General features: G+C 40.7%; 1 protein-coding gene across 2 annotated transcripts in view; it reads right to left on the reverse strand.

The window, feature by feature from the left end:
* Positions 1–8,929: 8,929 nt before the first annotated feature.
* Positions 8,930–21,784, reverse strand: part of VMP1 (vacuole membrane protein 1) — a 68,416-nt gene continuing 55,561 nt past the window's right edge. For both annotated transcript variants that reach the window (XM_086475033.1, XM_086475032.1), the window contains exons 12-13: positions 10,950–11,052; positions 8,930–9,735 (exon numbers count right to left, since the gene is read on the reverse strand). In XM_086475033.1, coding sequence (XP_086331159.1) covers positions 9,592–9,735; positions 10,950–11,052 — 247 coding nt within the window. In that variant the 3' untranslated portion in view covers positions 8,930–9,591. The remainder of the gene's footprint in view (positions 9,736–10,949; positions 11,053–21,784) is intronic.

Raw genomic sequence — 21,784 nt, forward strand, 5'->3', positions numbered from 1 at the left:
GAGATTGACAGGAATTGTTTTAGGCATCTCTAGGCTTCTTCCTATTAGTGTTTTTCACGGCTGACCTCAGTTCTGAAATTCTCACACCCTTTCCCAAACTAAGCCTTCCTTTTTTGATCTATGGCTGGATTCCTCTATTTTTTTTCCCCAGGATGTGGAGAAGGTCAAAGTGACAGGAAGTGAATAGCTATTATCAAATATTCATCATTCATAGTCATCTTCTATTGATAAAATTAATTATGTAAATAGTCAGGGCCTGGAAGAGGGCCTTTATTTCAATAGAAATTAAAATTAATGAGGTAGATCAAAGGTCAGCACAAGCCAATGGCTCACCGAGGCAGGAACAACAGAATCAGTGGCCTTGACCTAGCTAGTTTTAGGCAAGCTACCCACAGGATGTCCATAAACCAAGGAACAATGCATCAAATCTCACTATTGTTTTTTGCAATGGACAGGTGCAGATCACTTGGACGTCGATTCAAGGACTCTAACTATAGCAGACATATTTAATGAACAGGACAACTTTTATAGGGCCACAAAAAAAGCAAGGACAAAAATTAGTCTGTTACAAATACTTCATAAATGTAGTAACTGTTTGGCAAGTGACAGGGCACTAATGAAGTTACAGATGCAATTTATTTGGACCTAAGTATATATTGGTGCTTAGAAGGTTAGACTGACTATCAGTACAGACAGGACAGAGTGTTACAGGGTTTTCAAGAGGGTGACCCACACAGATTTACCAAACTGAAACAGCTCAAGATTAAGGGCAAAAATCTGTGGTTTCCACAAAACCCAGGATTTTATCAATAAGAAAGAAGGATGTTATATTCAAATTACCAGCTGATACGCTACTGGGAAACATTGAGGTTCAAAAGGATGTTGAATGAATACTTCATTTTTTTTCTGCATTTGTTAATAAATTTAGTATAGATAAATATTATGAAATGAGGGACCAAACATCCAAAACGAGGTATCCTCAGATGTCGAAGTGTACTTTAATGCATTTTGCTGGACACCACTTTAAAAACTGCACAAGAGTCATCAGGAATGTGATTCATGGAGCTGATATGGTACAAAAAAACTTCCAAAAGAGATGGAACTGCTGCCTTTCCTCCACTGCTTTCAAGGGCAGCCCAGACACAGCCTTACCACAGCAGCAAACTCCAGCCTAGGCTTCCTCTTCAAGCCTCCTGCCTCTGGCTTCCTACCCCACCTCTGCCCACGCTCCAGAAGCACAGCCCGGACACTCAGACAGCTTTTACCTCGCTGGATGTAGAGTTGATAATCCTGAATTTTAACTACAGAGCCTTTCCGGCTCTTTCAGTCCAACCGAAGTTCACAGTGGTCCCTTCTGATTTCACATTGTATGAATCCTCTCCCTCTAGACAGCCACTTCCCCTCCATCGGGGTGGGGGAATGAGTCACCTACCTCCGTGAATCAGCAGAACCTGCTTAACCCTTTCCCAGAAGCCGAACAGCTGCAAAGAGGGTAGTGTTTCCAACAAATGTTGCTGCCAGCCCTACGGAGCACACTGGAAAAGGTGAAGACAGCCTGAGGTAAGAGATGAGAGAAGCTGCTTCTGCTCATTAGGCAATTTAAAGGCAATTTTTAGAGATATTGATATGTTTCATGATAAAGATCATGGAAGAAGTCTAAACCTTAACCCTATGGTTCATACGAGCTTGAGAGATTCTAAACAGTGACTTTAAGAGAGTCTCGTGGTATGAAACAAGGGCCCAAGCCTCTGTACACGTCCATGTGAATCAGGTTGCAGAAACCTTCTTGTCTGTTAGTCTTAAAAGCATAATTTTTAAAATATGGAATGTTACACCATAAGCTAGAAAAATAAGCAAAGTAAGGACACTCTCTAGGCCAGGATTACGATTTTCAAAGTAAGAGCAGTAAGTAGCGAAAATAACTAAAATAAGCCACTGGTTAATATAAAAAAAAAAAAAAACATTGCTTGAGCTTCAGTGAGCTATGAGCTTTTCTTTCACTAGTTACAGGCAATGAGAAATACTTTCTTATATGGTATGTCTGCATTTAAATGGGTGCGTTCTGCAAAAATGATTATTGTACAGATTCGGTTACGTGTACAACGTAATGTTTGTTTAAAGGCTAAAATATACTTTAAAGTATTTTATACACTTTAAAGACAAAAATACACTTCAGTTGCCTGAGAATGGTGTAATTGTGGTCAGATGGCATGATTTAATTTGAAGTTTTGCCCAGCAGTCTCCACTATGTAATGGATGATTTGGAGGAGCATGTAAGCAGAACGCCACCGAAGGAGCCAAATGGAAAGCAGCCTTCTCCCACACGCTGAAGGTGTAATAAATGCTGACTCTGTGCTCGGCTGGCAAGGGCGGCTGTAGCTGTTGGTTAGGATATCCTCAGTCAGTATGGGGAGAGCTGGGCAGTAGTTCAGAGCTGCTGCTCTCCAGATGGCTCAGAACAATACCACGTTCACGACGTATTTCCATGTAAGACTGCTCGCTGCTGGCTGTCATGCAGTTCTGCCACTTGCAAAGAAAACACTGGGAAATTCCTCCCCACCCCACTTCGGGCAACTGCAGCCTGTATTACCACTCGGTTCCGAGTCAGCAATGGCACTTACGTCGTTATTTGATGTCATAAACTAGCAATTTCTCCTTCTAGGCTGAATTTTGGTGAAGAACCCTAATGTAACTGATAAAACAGTTAAAAACATAAATTTGGCAACTGAGGAACGTAAATCCAATTAAATACTTTTCTCTCAAGCAGAAAGCTTCCGTTCCCTCCCTACCAGACATTAACTCAGGTTTCCACATTATTTTCCTCTATAAAGATTTAGTCAAGCTTCTCCATGAATACTTTCACAGTGAATTATTCTTATATAAAAAACAGATACAAACCTAACGCGTGCTGTGAAAGGGGAGCTTATTCTTCAATGACATTATAAAAGAAACCTGAACTGGCTTTAGCACACGTGGGGTCCTGTTCAAGCTGAACAAAACTCCAGTCAACAGGCCTGAACTTGTCCAAAAATCACTAAGCACCAAGGACAGACAGGGCTAGGAGGTGGCCTGAGAGAAGAAGGGACATCAGTGCCAGTTCTAAGCTAGGACTCTCAGGACCAGGTCTACCAAACACCATTTAAACACTCATTCACTTAAAGCCTCCAGGCTCCTCCTGGGCAGCCATCACAATCTTAGTTCATGCACAAATGTTGCAGTGGCATTTGCCACGTGGTGGTTGTGCCTGTGCAGAAGTGTTTAAGATGGGTTTCTACAGATGTTAAGGGAGGCACCAGAGTTGAAATCACCAAGTCATTAGCACAGATCTAGTAGAAATACTGCTTTGAAAAACTTTTTGGCATCCATTTTTCTCAGCTTAACTAAATATCAGCTTCAGGCATCTACAAAGTTTCTCTCTTCCCGCTGCTCCCCACCTAGAGTCTTACGCAACACATGGATGCATGTGACTGTATGTCACGAGAGGTCAGCTGGACTGAGGCGAGACATAAAAATAAGGAATTGGAGAAATTAAATCTGTTACAAAAATATCCTAAATATTACAGCTCTCAAGAAAACAGCTGCGGTAAATAAGAGGCACTGGGACCAGAGAGATTTCTTCTGCAAGAGAACTGCCAGTCTCTTTCCTGACAATAGAGCAGGAAAATAGAGGTTCTACAAGAACAGAACAAGCTTGAGAAATGCATCTAATCTCTTAAAGATTTTCTTATACTTAGTTCAAGGCAGAGTTTAACCCCCCCCCGGCACACCAGGCAGCGGCTGTGCCTGTACTCAAGTAGGTTAGAGCTCTGACACCTTCTGCCAAATCGATGCCACCTTCCAGTCAAAAAGCTTTAGCCTTAGAAATGTCGTGCAGCTCAGCTGGTACACAAGTAAGGCAATAGGTGACTACCTACAGATTGATGTCATCAGTCATAACTGTGGTCACAATCTCGTGTGAAACCCGGCTAATGAACACTTCAGTGAAGTTCACAGAATTTGCCTAGAGCTGAGATACCTTTGAGATAAGGGCAATACTCCATATAGCAAAAAGCACCTAAATGACATGCTACCGAGGCCACAAGGGAACAGAAAGTTCCAAGCCCCTCTCATGAGGAGGCAGAATCAAACCTGCATGGCCTGCTCTGTCACATCAGCTTTAAAAAAACCCCACAAACCAAACCAAAACACAACACTCCACCTCCTAAAAAAAAACCAAACAACCAAACCCTGGTGGATTATACCTGAAGTCACATGTTCTAAACACACAGCCCCTCCCTCACAGGACCCTCAAGCAGGAGTAGTCACCAAGGCCACCAACCTGCAGTTTTTACAAGGACAGAAAAGTGTTTCTGGGGCCAAGGGAGGAGGGTGCGGCTTGCAGGGCAGTTATCAGAGCTGGGAACAATACACCGAGCTGACAAGTCCTATCTCTTGCCTTTCATCAGGAAATAGCAGCGAGTTTCCTTATTACCAGCTGCCTGGGCAACTCATTTGAGCTTCTTGGGAAACCAGAAGAACAATTAAGCTGGGAGTTAACTGCCTTGGAAGACGGAAGATGCAGCGGGCTGGCTTATCCGTATCTGAACAGCTCGCCAGCGCGGCTCAAAGGAAGATGACCTTTGGTTTAACGCTAACGTAGCCAATGCTCTTTGAGTCATTCCATGAGTGAACAGTGACAATTAAAAAACCCCTCACACAAGGAAGGGCAGTGTTAAAGGCAAACTAAAACAAAGCTTGGCCCATTTAACAGGTTCACGTTTGTTTTACCACAACTGAACATCACTAGCAGCGTAGCCTGGATGACTTCACAGCTCAACAGCCTCTTCACTTGAAATTCGGCACAGAGTAGTAGTAGTCAGCTTTTTTGACCAAAATACCATTTTGCTGGATTCCTGACACATGCAGAGTGCTGGGCTCCTCCCGTTTGCTGGTACCTGGGAGGCGATAGAGCCAGATGTCTTTCAGACAGCGGATGGCAGTTTCTGCATTTGAGCTGCTTTCACTCTTTTGACAACTGACCCAGGTTGTCACAGCCTCTCCCACTCACACCACTAGCAAAACATTGTTTTCCTGCCTTTTATGAAAGCAGAGTGGATGCATCCATAAGGAAGTAAAATGGATAAAGAAATGAACGCTAGCATTGCATTCCCTCAGTTAGACACCTGAATCAGGAAAGGCACAGCAGGCTCAAAGTTGTTCAGTATAATCCTTTTAAAAATGAGTTGGTAAGAGCATATGCAAATATTTACCCTCAATCTAGTTCTGAATGCGTTAGCAGGGTGTTGCACAGGGAAGGCGATTGCTTCACTCCCTGGTTCCTGACCAGGTTACAGCAACCCACCGCGGCTCCCGCCCGCAATTAAACCCTCACCTGGCCCGGCCTGCCCTCAGCCAGGGGCAACAGCCCTGCAGGAAGCCCTCCCTGGCTGCTGCTCTCCCACTTGCACACTCAGTGCTGCACTCAGGAGAAGGCTGGGCAAAGTACTTACTGTTTTTTCTCCCCCCCCCTTCCAAAAAATAAAAAATAGAAGTTTACAGAAAAAATGCTAGAAATTTAAATCTCAGAAGAGCAATTCAATTACCTTACACATAATTACATTCAACCTTTTAACTGCTGATTACAAAGTATTTTTCAACCATGTGCTTCAAAGGAAACCAAATCACTTTTACCTCCAAGGAACACACCCAGTCAGCACTTACTTTCACACCTGCAATCAATTTTGTTCACTAATATTTATATTTGTGCTTGATAATCAGGGAAACTTCCCCAGTATTTGCGCTTGCAATTAGCACTGCCTGCAGCGAGAGGGAGGCTGATTCTAACAAATTATGTAATGAAACCCAAAGGCACAGCAGGGAAGGACTCTCTGGACCAGCATTAAGCCATCTTCAAGTATTAATGACAAGTACCTTTTAGCAGGAACAGGCAGCTGGGTGATTTCAGAGGGAGCTGCTTTAACAAGCCACACAGGGTGACACTGGGATGGAGGGAAGAAGCTACAAGCAGAGACAAGGAGCAGGAGGTGTCCTGATGCGGCCGAGGGAAGTGTGGAACTGGATGATTTGATCTGACACAGCCTGTGCTGGTCTCTTGGCTTGGCCCAGCACAGACCAGTGGGACCTTTTTAGTTTTGCCTACATCAAGGCAGTTCCTGCCCTGATGGGGTACATGGTGGCTGCCAGGGCGAGGGGCACGCCAGCACACTAATCCTACCCGACCTCAGCTCTCACCTGCTTCTCCAAATCGTTAGGCTGGCAATTTGGCCAGCTCTCTGCTTTGCTTCCTATTTACGGTGCGCTTCTGAAAGCAGATACACCATGTTCCATGGATGACGAGACTAAAAAAAAAAAATCTGTCACCTCAGAGTCAGCTTTGATGTTTAACCAAACATTAGTTGTTGTGACGAGGGCTATTACTTCCGTGTGATTTTTAGGAATTAAAAAAAAAAAAAAAAAAGAAAAGCAGCAAGATACTTTATTCAGTATCCAAACTGGAAGAAGACTCAGCTAAAAATACAGTGATCCCTGCTAAGGGTGTTTCTCTTGCAACAGAGCTCACTTTGGATTTTTCGCTAACACACTTTAAACAAGATGACTGACTGCTCCCAACGTGGAACTGAAAATATGTACAACAAAAGGAAACTTTGGATTAAGGGAGCAAAATACATGTTTTCAGATGAAATCCCAAAGGCTCTGGGTCTGTCTTGGAAGCCACAAAACACAACTGCAGATGTATCTTCACTGTAAAATGCTCAGGCCAACAAATTTCACAGTGCAACCACCAAGCTCAATATAGAGAAATGGAAACAGTCCAGCTGAAATAAACACCGGGAAACAGTTATTTGTTTGTTTATTTAAGCGAACACAAACCTATCCATCTGCAAATCTCATTAGGTTTGCATAACTTTCTATTATTTTTTACCTTTTACCAAGTCAATCTCCCAGCAGCTGAGCAGGTAGAAGCAAGTAGAATGATTGGTCCCTTCTTTAATAGTGTTAGAAAGCTTCAAAATAACAGCGTAGCTTATTGGAATGGACACATACATGGGTTGCAGAACAATATATATATATTTCACATTATACGTATGTAAACATATATTGAAATAAAAGTGGGAGAAAGCTTTCAACTTCTCTAGTGATTGCTCAGTAGGCAAGGAGGCAGAATTATGATAAGCCTGCTAAAGCATTTAGTTCATTGGCTCAAGCTCTAGGGTTTTTTTTCTTTTTAATTATTGTCACACAGTCTCCTCATTTCAATCTGACAGCATGCAGGGACACTGACATAGCAGAAATGTCATTTAGTGTCACGAAAGGCTGTAAGACACTACCAGAACTGTGTGAAGTAAATACCAGTGTCCCTAAGGTGAATGGCAGATTTGAGGAAAAAAAGTTGCCACTAAAACTGGGGAAAAGTAGCAAAGAGCTGCTTCACTGATCCAAGTACCCTGGAGACAAATGGAACAGCAGCTGTGAACTGCTGCTGTGATCTCTTACAAGGCGCAAAATTAAAGTTTTAGTAGACTGAAAAAAAGTGAAGTGTCAAATAGAGCCATGACGTTTTGAATGTGTATTGCATTACAACAAGTACATTGGTAGGTTATTTTCAAAGACTGTATTTAGGCCAAAAAGTGAAAAAGCTGCTAGGGCCAGGATTTAAGAAATACTGATCATCTTTTAAAAATCAACAGGGGCAAATGACTGGCCTCTGTGCTTTTAACCATCTTGTACCACCTCCCAGCACTCAGACTTTTGGATTTAACTTTAGTCAGCAGCTCTGTTAAAAGAAGTTCCTTGTAAAGCCTCCCCCTTCATTCAGTGACGTTTAAGGTTACAGATGGAGCATACAAGAGGAACATCACAAACCTCACACACAACTGAGATGAAACTTTAAGAGATGTTTCTTATGTAGACTGCTGCACTGCATGACTTCTGAACTCATTCCCACCTAAACTGAAACACATTTATATGCTGTCGATGTTCAATGAAAACAGTTGGAGATGGATGAGCAAACGGTCAGATGAAAGATACCAAAATGTCAGACAGCCTACCGACTGTTGTTGCCATGAGATCCAACAGTCAACATCAGTCTGATAAGCTATCCGACAGGATGGTACGGCCATGGAGATGTCACGACGGTTGGCAACACAAGAGGACAGTCAGGCAGGATTGAACAAAATACATATTCTCACACCTCGCTCCAGATCTGCCCTAAACCAACGCAGGGATAAATCTAACCTAAGCAAGTCCAAGATCTAACCTAATTTGTGCTTTTTGACACCGCTAAGTGAAAGTCAAATTAATTGTTGTTACTTACCCCTAGGATAAAACCAAAAACCAACAGTTCAAAAATCATTCAAGTAGTAATACACAGACGGCAGCAGCGGAATGGGTACCTACTTACTAGAGAGGGCAAAGATCCATTTTAACGTTAGTTATGTGCACGTACACCAGAACTGCAACACACACACGATTCATAACAATGTATTAAAAATACCTGACTTCAAAAGCCCAAGGTTAAGGTTCTCTGCACCATTGCTTGGTTTGACACCAAATCTGTTTTCAGCTGGAATTTTTGTTCTTCCCCCTCTTTCTCCTTCATTGCCCACGGTGCTGTGCTGAGCGGCAAATATCCAAGAAGAATTTATGATAACAAATATCGCTCGCTATTTATCTTGCCTATTTTAACCAGTGAGCCATACTTCAAGCAAGTGATATCCTTTCTACTTCCTTCTGCTAAGTCAGAAGTTCTTAAGAAAAAAGAAAAAAAAAAAAAAAAAGAACAAAGGGCTTCAGCACCATTTGTGCAGGAAGGATGAGTAAAGCATGCGATTCATGGGATTAAGGCTTCATAAAGAAACTAAAGAAACAGCACACAAAAGTGAAGAGGAAAAGAAGCAGCTTAAAAAGACTGACACAAGAAATTCTGGAATGATCAAAGATGACTTTATAAAGTTTTATCTTAACTTCACTCTAAATATACAGAATAAAAAATGTCAGCTTCAGCATTTTGACATCAATCATCTCTGCTAACATCATGAAGTTGAAGAGGGTGGCTTTTCCAACCGAGAGCACGTGCAATGCAGCGGGACACTGGAGAATTCAGATGGAATAGCCTTACCATGAGGGACATGCAACAGTTTGTATCCAATCTGTATTCATTTATATACATTTTGATGGTCTTGAAAGTTACGGAAAAAGCAAAACAGCCACCCTTCAAAATAAAATGTTACCCTTAGGTCAGTCTGAAGTTAAATTGTGAAACGGAGAGTATTAAATCATCGGGTTTGGAAGTAGTTCAGGTGGACAACGCTTGTGTTAAACACCACTTAACATCGCGTTGTCCATCCTGTATAATACAACTCAGACTTGTAAAGCATTTACACCTCACTTTTGCATTTATAAGTTTGTCAATGAAACGTCTGCTCTAATATCCAAATTACTTTCAAAATTAAATAAAAACTTGCTATAGTTGAAAATTGATGTTAAAAAGTTTTCCCCCGTTTTGAATAATGCTGATTTTTAAACGTATGGAAAGATGTGTCATTTTTCGTGTCTGCTAAAACCCATTCCATGAGGGGTTTTTTTCCAAGCTCATTTGGTTTTTTCTTCAGAGTACATCTTCTGTTGCAGTCGTTTGGCATAGCTCTGGGCCATGGAGTTGATTATAGATAAGATAAAATAACAAACCATGACAATCACCAATTTTTCAAACATCCAGGATAGCCAGTTTTCCCCCTGAAGAAACAAAACAGAAGAAGGAGGAAAATGAAGATTAGTAGACAGCACAATGGAGGATTCTCCATTTTCTGGGTGAAAGGGAAGAGCCTGATGTAATTTATCAAATTAAAAACAGGAACCAAGTGCAAGCTGACAGGATTCCTGCAGGTCCCTCTGTAAAGCTGACTTTAGTCTCTTGAAAGACAATGCAGGAGGGCTTGCCAAACACCCTGCGGGGCAGACGATGAATCCTTGATCATTACTAGTGCGCTAGTGAAGTGATTTATTAGTCCCACTATTGTTTCGCCTTTGCTTCACATTTATAGAGTTCGGAATTAGCAACCCCTGCCTGTCATTCCCTGTCATGTTCATTGCAAAGAAAACAATAAGGTCATCGGTTAGCAATGTTTTTTTCCTAAACTGCATATACTGGGTTATCGTCCAATTAGTATCCGATTCTGCTGGTGTCACTGGAAGTTCAGGCGATGACCTCGGCAGTCCCACTTCGAGCGTTTTCCACGGCTACTCTTCACTTGTATTTTTTTTTGTCAAAGGAGGGCAGCAATGCACTGCACAAAAATGACTTCAGTGTGCATAAAAGGAATCCGCGTATTTAGTTATTTCAGCCTGATCCTCCCTAATTTAGTCTCTTCTGTGGTAAGAAATGGGCAGGGGAACATTTACAAGTGTTAGAAGTATTACATGTGAAATGTGAGTTAAATTAATGGATTTTATCTAAAAAATGCCTTAGTGTCCAAAGGAATTTCATATCAGTTTCTCTGTCCCCACTGAAAATTCAGGATGTTTTTTAAAATACTTTTTTTTTTTTTTTTTAATATGAAAGGACACTCCTGCCCTTTTGTACTGACCACAGACCTTACTGGCTTCTGAAATACTGGTGCTGCACACAGTTTGTTACCATTTCACATGTAAATGCAATTTTTTTCTGCTTAAATGTCTCTTTCAAAACAGGCAGCTAACACAGAGGCAAGACGTGCCATTGGTCTTGCTTTACTCTCTTTATTCTCCCAGAGGTTTAAGTCCAGCTGCACACAACTACAGTACTATTTTTAATTTGCAGGTTGCTTTTAAAATGAGCTTTTTATCTATTCCCTGGGCCACTGCAAATCTTTGTAAAATAGAATCAAGAGCTCCATCGGTAAACCTGAGAAGTCAAAAGGCAGATAGAGGAGGGAAAAATTAACTGGGGAGGGAGGCAGAGAAGTTCTTACCTGTGGCACGCCACCGTCTGATTTGTGGTGAAGTTTTATCCTCTGAGCTTCCAAATATTCTTGAAATGGCTTCTGAAGAGAAGGACCTATACTTGGAATTGCACTGATGCAAAGTTCATCCCAAAGAACAAGACAAAATAGGGGAGAAAAAAAACAAAAAACAAAACCTTTTTTTTTTTTTTAAACTTACCACTTTGACCCAAACAGAACAAAGTTCAGACTGAGCTACAGCTCAGCAGGGCATTGCTACTTGAGAAAACAGATAACCACGAAATAAATATTTCATCTTTTTATCTGATACTTCTGAAAGGGACATATTTCCCCAGATCCTCAAAAAGTGCTTAAAAAGAAAAATATTTCAGAGCAAACCAGTGCCAACGCACTGCTGGGAACACAGAAAGAAGCCGTGAGCTGGAGCATTTCCTTAAAGCCAGGGAGAAGCCAGCTGAGGCTGTGCACTGGTGCAGTGCTGAGAGTCAAATGAATGACTTCTCCGAAGTCCCACATTTATCACCAGCAGTTCCTGTAAGAACTGGTTTGAACCGATTAATAAGGAAATGACTTGTGCTTGTGTCATCCCTCAGTTAAAAAAGAAACTGCTCGCCCTATGACTTGCCCCTATCTTCTCAAAGAAGACGGCCCCTTTCTCAAACTAAGTCCTTATTAGGACAATCTGTGCGTCATCCTTACCCAAAAAGAATGCATTAGCAAATTCTGCAGGCGCCTCCCACAAGTCAGTGATTAACAAAGGAACAAAGAAGGAACTATGAACCCCGTTCTGAATCATGCCATGGTTTATGGCAGATGACTTGCACAAAAGCTACAACACATTACTAACCACCTTGTTCTTGCCTTAACCTTATAAAGATCACGGATACGGTTCTGGCACTACGAGCCCTCTCCCACCTCCACGGCGTAAAGGTGTCAGCGCCGGATGGACTCGCCGCAGCCTCCGCTTCCATTCTGCAAACCCCACAGCCTGTCCAGGCTTTGACCAAAACCAACCCCGCTAACTTCCCTTTAAACCTACACGCCTATTTAGCAGGAGGTCTGAAGAGCTTTAATAATTGTTGCACCACTTTAAAAACAAACTTAAATACCGTACAGAAGAAATTACCACTAGCACCAGCACCAGCTGAGCTGCTGTGGTGGGAACACGTGCACAATCCGAAGGCCCCCAAGGTTTGATCCATGTATATACACCAACACCCCTAACTCCAGCCACAGGACAGCTCCCGTTACTGACAAATGCTGTTTTAATTTCAAAGAGAATGGAGATTTTAATTTCTTTCTTTTTTCTTTTTTAATTTTCAAGAAATTAATACGGTCTTCTACATCAAAAAAAGTCACCTAAATTTCAATGCTTCAGTTTGATTCTTTAAACTACTGCTTCAGGGAGGGTTTAGTAAAACACACTTCAGGCACCCAGATACACAGACAGCTTTACAGACTGATCATCTCCCCCAATGACTGCGAGAGGGCTCGATCTCCAAAATTATTTTCCTCAGTCTCCACAATATTCCCGTTTCCAGGCTAAAGCCTAATTAAAAAAATAACAGCTTTCTCATCTTCACAATTTATGAAAATGCACAGACTGAAGAAACAAGGTAGCTCACGCTCTTCTACTACACCTATTTCCTTCAATAGCCAGGGGCACAGAATTTTTTTGAACATCTATCCAAGAAAAAGAAGATTGCTTCCCTCGTGATTCACCACCACGATGATACAAATGGGTGAGTAAATTCTGTGCCTGGACTGGTAAAATTTCAGGGAAAAAAAAAAAAAAAAGAGACTAAAGCACATCTATGACACATTTTGCACAAGAGTATGTCAACTTTTACAAATGATTTCCAGTTTTTCAGAACCGTCCCTTATGAAGCTGACTATTCGTGTAAAAATTCTCCTAATGACTCGCTGATCAGTACGAGTCAGGGTTTTAAAAAGGAGTTCCATTTTGCAGTTTCTTTTCAAATGACACTTGGAAGCCCGGAAAAGCTTCTGAAAGGTAATAGTTTACTTTTAAACTTCTGCATGATTATGAAATAAGGAATATTTAAATGATGAGAGATGAATGATTAACAGAATGGTTGTTCAAATGCCTCCATTTTTTTTCTGAAAACCGAACTAAGGCAGTGCCCAATTAGCATTAAACCACAGAAGAACAAAGACATGAAAACCAAGTTCAGGCGGCTTGAAGACATCCTCGTGCATCAACACTGTATTTCTAAACTTTTTTCACTAAAAGTATTCAGCTTTTTTTTTCTTTTGTGAGCATGACTAAGAATTAAGTGCACAACATTCATTTTATAAAAGCTATTTTGAAGAACTGTAAGATCCTGAGTGCAAGGACCTTGGCTTCTAAAAGCCTGCAATATTTTGCACATTCTCAGAGACTTTAATACTGAAAAAAATGTGCAGAAATTTAAATAAGGAGTAAAATGAAGCAGAGTAACATCTAGAAAATCATGACTCCACAGTACTAGGAATAAAATTCTTGAAATCCCATTTCAGCAGGACAGTATCAGTTACTTGTACTCTTTCAACAAAATTCAGTCATTTAATCAACCAGCTAACATGTATGTCACCCAATAGCCAAACCGCAAACACAATCTTAGATCATAGTCTTAAAAATCAGTTTTTATTTAATTACAAACCAGTCAGCGGCATCCCCCCTGCAAACTTAGAGAAGTTCAACTCATTAACCCTGTTCTTATCAAAGGAGGAGGGGGAGGACTCCGGGGTAAATTCTCAAGGAGGACACCAATGAGCTGCAGGTACACAGGCACAAGGGACAGATTTGCATCATAATTCTGCGCCACTTAGCAACGACTTTAAGATCCACCTTCAAACGCCTGCTGCAGTTTCAGGAGTCTAGATGCAAACCACAAGCCTGGTTACACATCCGACCGAGAAGGGAAGACGCTGCTTCGAAGACAACCCTGTTTGTAGAATAATCTAAACCCAACTCCTTGCATTTTCCTTTGAGAATCAAGGCTATTGTCTTCCGAAGAAAGAATATGAAAGGATAAGAAAATAAAAGGACCTTCGTGCACAACAGAACTGAGCTCATCCACACTTTGTAGTCTCTATCTGCCAAAACAGCACACACAAAGGAACCCCCAAGCACACAACCTGCTGCCCCTTCTTAAGAGCTTAAAATGGGGTCTTGGTGAGCTGCTTAAGGACTTCAATTAAAAAAAAAAAAAAAGTCATTCACTATAAGTTGTCTGTCAAAATAAGCAATGAAATACATTTCACTAGCTGCTGTCTTTGCTATTAATGAATTTTGCAGTTAATCAGCAACAAGGATGCACTTCTAGAAGAGGTGCTGTTCTTGTGTATTCTGTGCTTTCAACAAAATTTACTTGAAAACCAAAGAGAATACCTACAGTTTTACCAGAAGATTCAGGAAAAAAAATGCCTTTTTTTTTTTTTTTTAATTTGAGGGGGGGGGGAAACACAAACAACCCTCTGAAGAAATGTTGATTCAAAAGCAATTTTAGAAACAGTTAACATTAAACACCAAGCTTTGTTTGAATTCATTCCCGTTATCTTTACAATCAAATGTTTCACAAGGAATTGAAACTGAAAACAGACTTCCAAAAAACTGCACAAGCCTTTGGTACAGCCTAAATTCATCAAAATAGTAACACGTCAGTGAAAGACATTACTTGCATTCTGATACTACAACATAAACACCCATTGAGAATTTTGCTTTACTGACCAAAACACTGTCAAAGCCTGTTTTCAGAAGTATTACCTGGTATTTGTAATTAAACAGATGCATCTTTGATTTTTTTTTTTTTGTATTAAGAGCCATGATTTCTATCCAAGTGAAAAACTGTATAGCTTTTTTTCCAACAACTAGAACAAAACTTCACGTCTATTTGAAGCACCACACTACAGAGATTCAGCAAAGTTGTTCTAGGATTAGTTTAAAAGTGACACCAACTATGTACAGACTCCGACAATACGACCCTAAATTTCTATTCCAGTTACAGCAAAACCTTATCTATTAAAATGCACCACACCATTTATTAATTTGCTTTTCAAAAAATGACTGTCAGTTGAACCTCAAACGCATGTCACTAGTCATGAAGTAGTAGGGAAGATTTTTGGGAAACTTAATTTTTTAAAAGAAATCTTTGGAACTACAGGTAGGGGTTTTCTCAAATGGACGTGGCTGAAGCACCAAACCAAGAGGAGGGGGAAAGAAGAAAGAAAGGAAAAGGAAAAAAAAAAAAAAAAAAAAGGGTGTTTTCCCTATGCCAGCTTAACAAAAAGCAGAAAGTGATCCAATCCTCCACTCAACTGCATTTTTAATAATATTAAAATATTCTTTAAAACCATTTAATCATGATATTTGCACTTTTGGAAGGTGTTTTTTCATCTTACAAGATGTTTAAGAGTACAGGTGACTCTTGAGCTACTGAAATGTCATAACCTACGCTGTTAAGAGTTTGTGAGCACTTAGAAAATTACAAGCTGTGCTAAACGCTGCAGTTCTCTACCAAATGCTGCATTTTAGTGTCATTGCACTATCATTTTATCAAAAAAACCTATCAGTCCACGATTTAGGATATAAAATTCCGATCTTAGAAAAACACACATGTATATTTGCCTACTTTTCCAGAGAGAAATGTTAGAATTGGCAAGTATTTTCAAGAAACACCGAAGCTGCCACTGTGGACTCACGTTTTAGGAGCATTAATACAGTGGGTTTTACTGTTAAAGAAAGTTTCTCTTTTTGTAAGAGGCCTCTGACAGCGAGTGATTAAGCAGCCGATTAACTCTAAGCAGTTCTTAAACATTCATTCTGATGGCAATTAAAAATGTAAATAAGAACTTCAGTGCATTCAGTTCTGAATTTTATACCCTATTGAGCAGCTCATACCCACAACTGGAATCAGTCCCCCGGTTGTGATGATCAAGAAACATTAAGCACTGCAGGGTAAGGCATGGAATTCCATTTTATCATGGAAGTAATAACCTGCAGGGAAATGAGAGCCGTACTAATTGCCCAGACAGTGCAAAGGAGCAGCCAGGCTCCCAGGCTGAAACGCACCGAAGCCCTGCTTGGAAAGGTGATGCCATATTGAGTCACAACCCCATTTTATGGATGATCTCTCTAATATCCACAGCTGTTAATTTGGAAAAGACATTTAACTGTTAACACGGGGACTGATCTTGTCCGACTCGCTGGTACGTACGCTTTGTCCTCGTCTGGACCCTCGCGGGGTCTGGGGACAAACAGCGACGTACACATTTTGCTGGGCTAGGCCAGCTACAGAAAAACATCCTTTTAGGAAATGCCAGCACTACAATTCAAAATGAAGAAATTTTGAAACAACAGAAAACCAAACCAAGAGGAAACTCTCCTTGTGCCTTTTGTCAGCACAAACCCTGCACGCATTCCCTATCTCCTCCTGGAGCAAGCATGGCCCAAGGCCAGGGATTATCTCCTTCTACAAAAAAGGGAGTTAAGTGGCACAGAAGAATGTGACAAAGGAAGGAGGGAGCGTGCTGGGATCAAGTCTTCCCTCCCAGTACCTCCAACATTTTTTAATAATTTATTTAAACCAGACTAGCTATTGACAGCCAGGCCAGAGGGCCAAAGGCTTTCACCTTCCAAACAATTATGCAAAACATCATTTAATCATCACACCCAACACCCATTCCTCCCACACAGAGTTCCTCTGTATTAGATTCACATTTCTCCATTCCTCTCAAAGAACACAAGAAAAATCCATCCCGCAGCTCAAAAGCAATACGGCATTTCACAAGAAGGTACCATACTTGGTTATTTTAGCCAGCCCTCCCTCAAAAGAAACTGAAAGTTTTGCTCCAGCATGGCATCAAAAGTTTGACATTTTATGAACCACTGAAAAATAGATTCCAACAGAAATATTTTTATGCCACTGGACAATTAGCAAAGCTGATTAATTTGCGTATCTTGTTCACTGCCTAACAGAGCACCTTTCTTCCTGCAAGTTATCTGAACCTTCAATGGTTAATTTTTTTCCAGACAGTGATCTAAACAGGCTTAACGGTTAGTATTTTAATGAGCTGTCATTTCCTGTGCTGATAAAGATTCTCACAGTATTTAAACCATCCATTTCCCCGAGGCTCCACCAATACCAGGACCCCGCGCAGTGACTCAGAGGGGACCTCAGCCTCCCCGCCTGACTCAGCCCTGACAGATGCTGCTGCAGCAAAACCTGGGCCCTGGCTGGGAGGGAGCATTCGCAGCAAAACCTGCGCTCCCAAATCACCGAGGGAGTAACCACAGCCTTCAGCTTCTACCACCACCTCTTCGGCCTCAGAACATTCGGGGAAACTCCGATGTTATCGGCGTTCAGTGTTCTAAAACTGAAGAAAATAAGTGGTTTATGGTCAGGACCAACAAAAATATTTTGGGGGTTAAATGGCTACTTGGCAGATTCACTTGCTTTATGAGATGAGGAAAGAAACTATCGTATTTGAAGATTACTAAGCTAAAATTGTTACACATTTGACGTCATTTATACCTTGAGCTACGCTCCGATACCCACATTAACCCAGCTGCTTGCAAAACTTTTTTTTCTTGGGACATTCTGTTATGTTAAAATCAATCCTTTCAAAAATAGGAATTGCAGCATCTCTGAACTGCTGGTTCTTAACTCTGCTTGATACTGCTCTTTGTAAGGAAACTTCTATTCCTATTTAAAGATACTTTTTGTACACAATTTAGGAAAAAAGCTTGCTTGTTCGGAGTTAAATCCTACAAGCCTTTTGCAAATAAACTTTTATAATTCTGTTGTGACCCACTGGAAGGTTTTCAACACCAAAGCTACTCAAATTTCATCCACATCTCTGTCCCTTTCAAGACGCTAAAGCCTTTTTTGTGCAGAGTTGATCTATTGTGCACAGGGTGTATTACGAGGGCACAGTCCCACAGGTTTCTGATATACTTGTGGGAGGAGAGCCATTGATTTATTGGACCGAGAAATGTCAGGTATATTGGTATAACCTTCCAGGAGGATTTCTCTCAGCAGATTTTGAAGTCACTGCCGCATGTTCTCAGCCACTTCAGGTTATTTTCAGTTGAGTTCTACTACACAGGTTTTATTTTAAATATTGATTGGGACCTATGTTTGAAAATATCCTTTAAGGAAGACACCAGTTGAACAGGATACGGACTTTCTGGCACACATGCAAAACAAAGGTCCACCACGTCAGAAGGTGTGGCTGGCAGAGGTGTGGCTGGCAGACTGGGTCTGGCTCCTTTGATGCTGGGCTGCCCAGTGCAGAGCGATATGGAGCAGTGGAGATGAGCTGAGAGGCCACCCTATGCGGTCCTACCCTGCTGAAGGCCACCAGCAAACCCAGGCAAGCGCATGGCACAATGGGAATAAAAAAAAAAAATTAAAAAAAAAGGCTCTTCCCACCTGAGGACAACCAATTTCTGGTGCAGCCCTTTCCATCACTGTAGTTTCTTGACTTATGTTCTAAAGAAACAGCCTAAACCTAGATGGGAAATGATTTTTGAAAAGCTGTACAATCTTTAAGCGAAGTTTCCAGTTACATCAGTCACCACGATTTCATCTGTACTTTTTTTGTGAAAGGAACATCACGCTCCTTACAAGAATCAACTGAGATTAAGTTGTGAAGCAAAGAATTATGGCACAATAAATAGCAGCAAACTGGTTTGTCAAGACGATGGTTCAAGTACCTGCTACCAAAAAACTGGTTTCCCTTTAGGACATGCAGTCACTCAAACCAGCCTGCATAGCTGGTGAGCATGACAGTTTGTTCCACAAAAGTCACCAGGTTAAGAAACCCTTCAGAAGCACTGATATTTTGGGATGGATTTTCAGAGTTTGTTGAATTACACTTCACAGCGTTAACACGTCTCGCCCACGGAACATGGCACTAACAAATTAGCTTTTAGAAATCCGTGGAAGTAGGCAAGTTTTTTACATCCATTTCCTTGGCTTCTATTTAAACTTCAAATCAGTTTATTGACTCAGTTCATTAACTGAATAGATTAGACTCCACTCCTCTCAAAATCAGCAAGGCATCGTTTGCTACAGGCTCAGAAGATGGCCTAGCTGGTGTATCGCATGAGCACTGAGTAGCTGTCACAGTCTCTAAGCCATTCTGCGGCCTCCCCAAGTTTATCATTAACAAACCCAGAGCCAGAGGGAACCTCTCTGCCCCAAGGGTGGGATTTGATTTGTCCAAAAGGGATGCAGCCACCGAAGTTCAGATGCTTCCGAGGTGAAGGCCACGTGCTGTCTAACGCTATATAAAACATGTTCATGAATTCTTTAGATGTTTACTGAAGTTCCACAGTTATTAGCTCATTTTCACAAAATATGAACAAAACGTGCTGAATTAGAAAAAAAAACCTAGATTTTTTTCTTTCTGAACATTTAACCAGAATTGATGGCAGATGGTTTTGTGGATAGTGTGTGCTTTGAGAACTATTGCTTTTAGTAGTTTTCTGGGAATTCTTAATCCACATTTGAAACTGCCACTTCAAAGAAAATATGATCATGCTTGAAATCAATATGCTTAGTGTGAGTTCGTAAACAATCCTGCAGCTGTAGGTAAAAAACATTAAATGGAAAGATTTAAGAGCCAAAAGAAAACCCACAACACACATGATAATTAAACATTTTACACGGGCTGGGTTTGGCCTAAAACAGCATCAAAGTATTTTACAAGGATGATCAGTAAGTTAAACTCTTCTTCAAGAGACAGAATACAAGACACCGCTCTTACACACCATCTTTCCTCACGAAAGCTTATGACCGTAGCACAACCTGAGAGAAAACATCATCCCCTTCCAGCATTTTAGACAGCACAATACAACTTTAAACTATCAACTGGCAGAACAGGTTGATAATCACCAGCCCCATGTGAGCTACCAGTAAATTGTAATCCTCTTCAGCTTTGATTTCAAGACTCCTGCTGGCTTCAGTTTCTTAAAGCCACCCGTGGCTCCTTGTTCCTTCCAACAAGGCTGCTGCGGCACGGCTGCCATGGGCTTCCTGCTGCCACCACCCATCCCTCTCACACCTTGTGTTTGCCCACTAGCTACCACCAAGGTTTTAGAAAATTTTTTCGTAAACAGCCTCTTAATTTTCTGCCACATTTTCTTTTCGTTTTCTTTCTTTCTTTAATTAAATATAAGGAGTATTTTATGATCCTTTTGTAATGGAGACCTAGACAAAATAGTAAAATCAAATTACCCTAAATTACATTTAAAAAGCCTGGTATGGCAGGCTGAGTGCGCAACGCCAGCAGCGTCCGGTAACAGAAGCAAACAGCTACTGAGCGATGGGCAAGGTCTGCAGGTGAATCACTTCTGCTTTTCGACTAAGACTCATGTAGTTATCGAGAAATTCTCTCTGGCTTATAAAATCAAATATTCTCAGACTTTATCTCATAACTTAATCTTCTGTCTAGATTTTATTTATCCTGTATATTAATACGTTCATTATTTTAAAGCATTGTGCTCAGACATTTCCTATTGTGTAAGAGCAATATCCCAGACAAAAAAAAGTCTTAAGTCATTGTGTCAGATAGAATTTGATTAAAGTTACTGACCATTAAACAGAATATTTTAATTTAATAATAAGGGATTTAATGCAAGCTATTGTTTAACATGTTTTATACTCCACTCTAAAAGAAATTGATGAGGTAATGCTAGCAGACAGCTTGAGAAAAGTCAAGGATACCGGGACATTCCAAAAATCTTACTGTCTCCCGAGAACATTTTTTAACTCTGACATCAACCAACTAATAAAATCTGAATCCAGCAGAGGTCTTGTGAATGCATTCAAAGTAATTCAATGCAAAATTATCTCCAAGACAGATGAAGTAGGAAAAAACTACTAGTTTTGGCTCAAAGATTTGCAGGAGAGTAAATCTTTGAGAATATACCTGTCCTAGTAGCAGTGCAGAGCAAAAGTGAGTAGTAAATTGCCCAGCATGACTGATACTAAGAAAAGCCAACTCGTGATGGTTAAAAGTAGCTGCATTTCTCTCTCTCTCTCTTTTTTTTAAATAAGGCTCAAAGCAACAAATTAATTTTGAAGTTTGTTACAAACCAGACACCCAATCAGAAGATCAGGAAGTAATAAAGGCAGGATTTGTTGCATTAGTGAAATGCCCTAGAATGTTTCTGCTGACACTCCTTTGCCTTTGTATAGCATTACTACTTCAAGTTTACATATTTTAAAAGGAATTCTTTCCAGACATTCCTCCCCTGAAACTGTTCTTGAGGAGGGCAGCTTTTTGGATTTTATGTGAAAATAGTTATTACAGTTTGGACAACAAGGTGTCAATCTATTTGCCTCCTACAACAAGTGAAAGACCTTGGAAAAGTAGAATTTGTTTTATGGATCCATATTAGGTATCTAGTTTTAAAAAAAAACCCCACAAAACAAACAAAAAAATCCCAACTCCACGAGGCTTTCTACTTAAATGTTCAGAGATTCAAGTTTAAAACTTTAAACCTGCATCCCTGACATAACCTGACCAGTGTACTGAACACAGGCAGTAGCTTTTCCCCCCTGAAGAACAATCTAGCACGAATTTTTGCTGAAATCCATACGATCTGATCTAATTGCCTACATTTAAATTAAGTTGCATACTTCACATTCAAGCAGTTTCATAAACTCGTGCGTGGTTAGAGAGGCACTGCTGTGATGTTACTTGCTGGACTACCGGCAGGAAATGTTAACATCAATGGATTTTAAATTTACACAGAATTTCATGACTGAACAGGTAGATAAGAGGCAAAACTCCAGCACTTCATCACCAGTGTCCAATCTGCATTGAAACCC

This window comes from Leptosomus discolor, chromosome 18, assembly GCF_034619465.1.
Source record: "Leptosomus discolor isolate bLepDis1 chromosome 18, bLepDis1.hap2, whole genome shotgun sequence".
NCBI classification, from domain to species: Eukaryota; Metazoa; Chordata; class Aves; order Leptosomiformes; family Leptosomidae; genus Leptosomus; species Leptosomus discolor.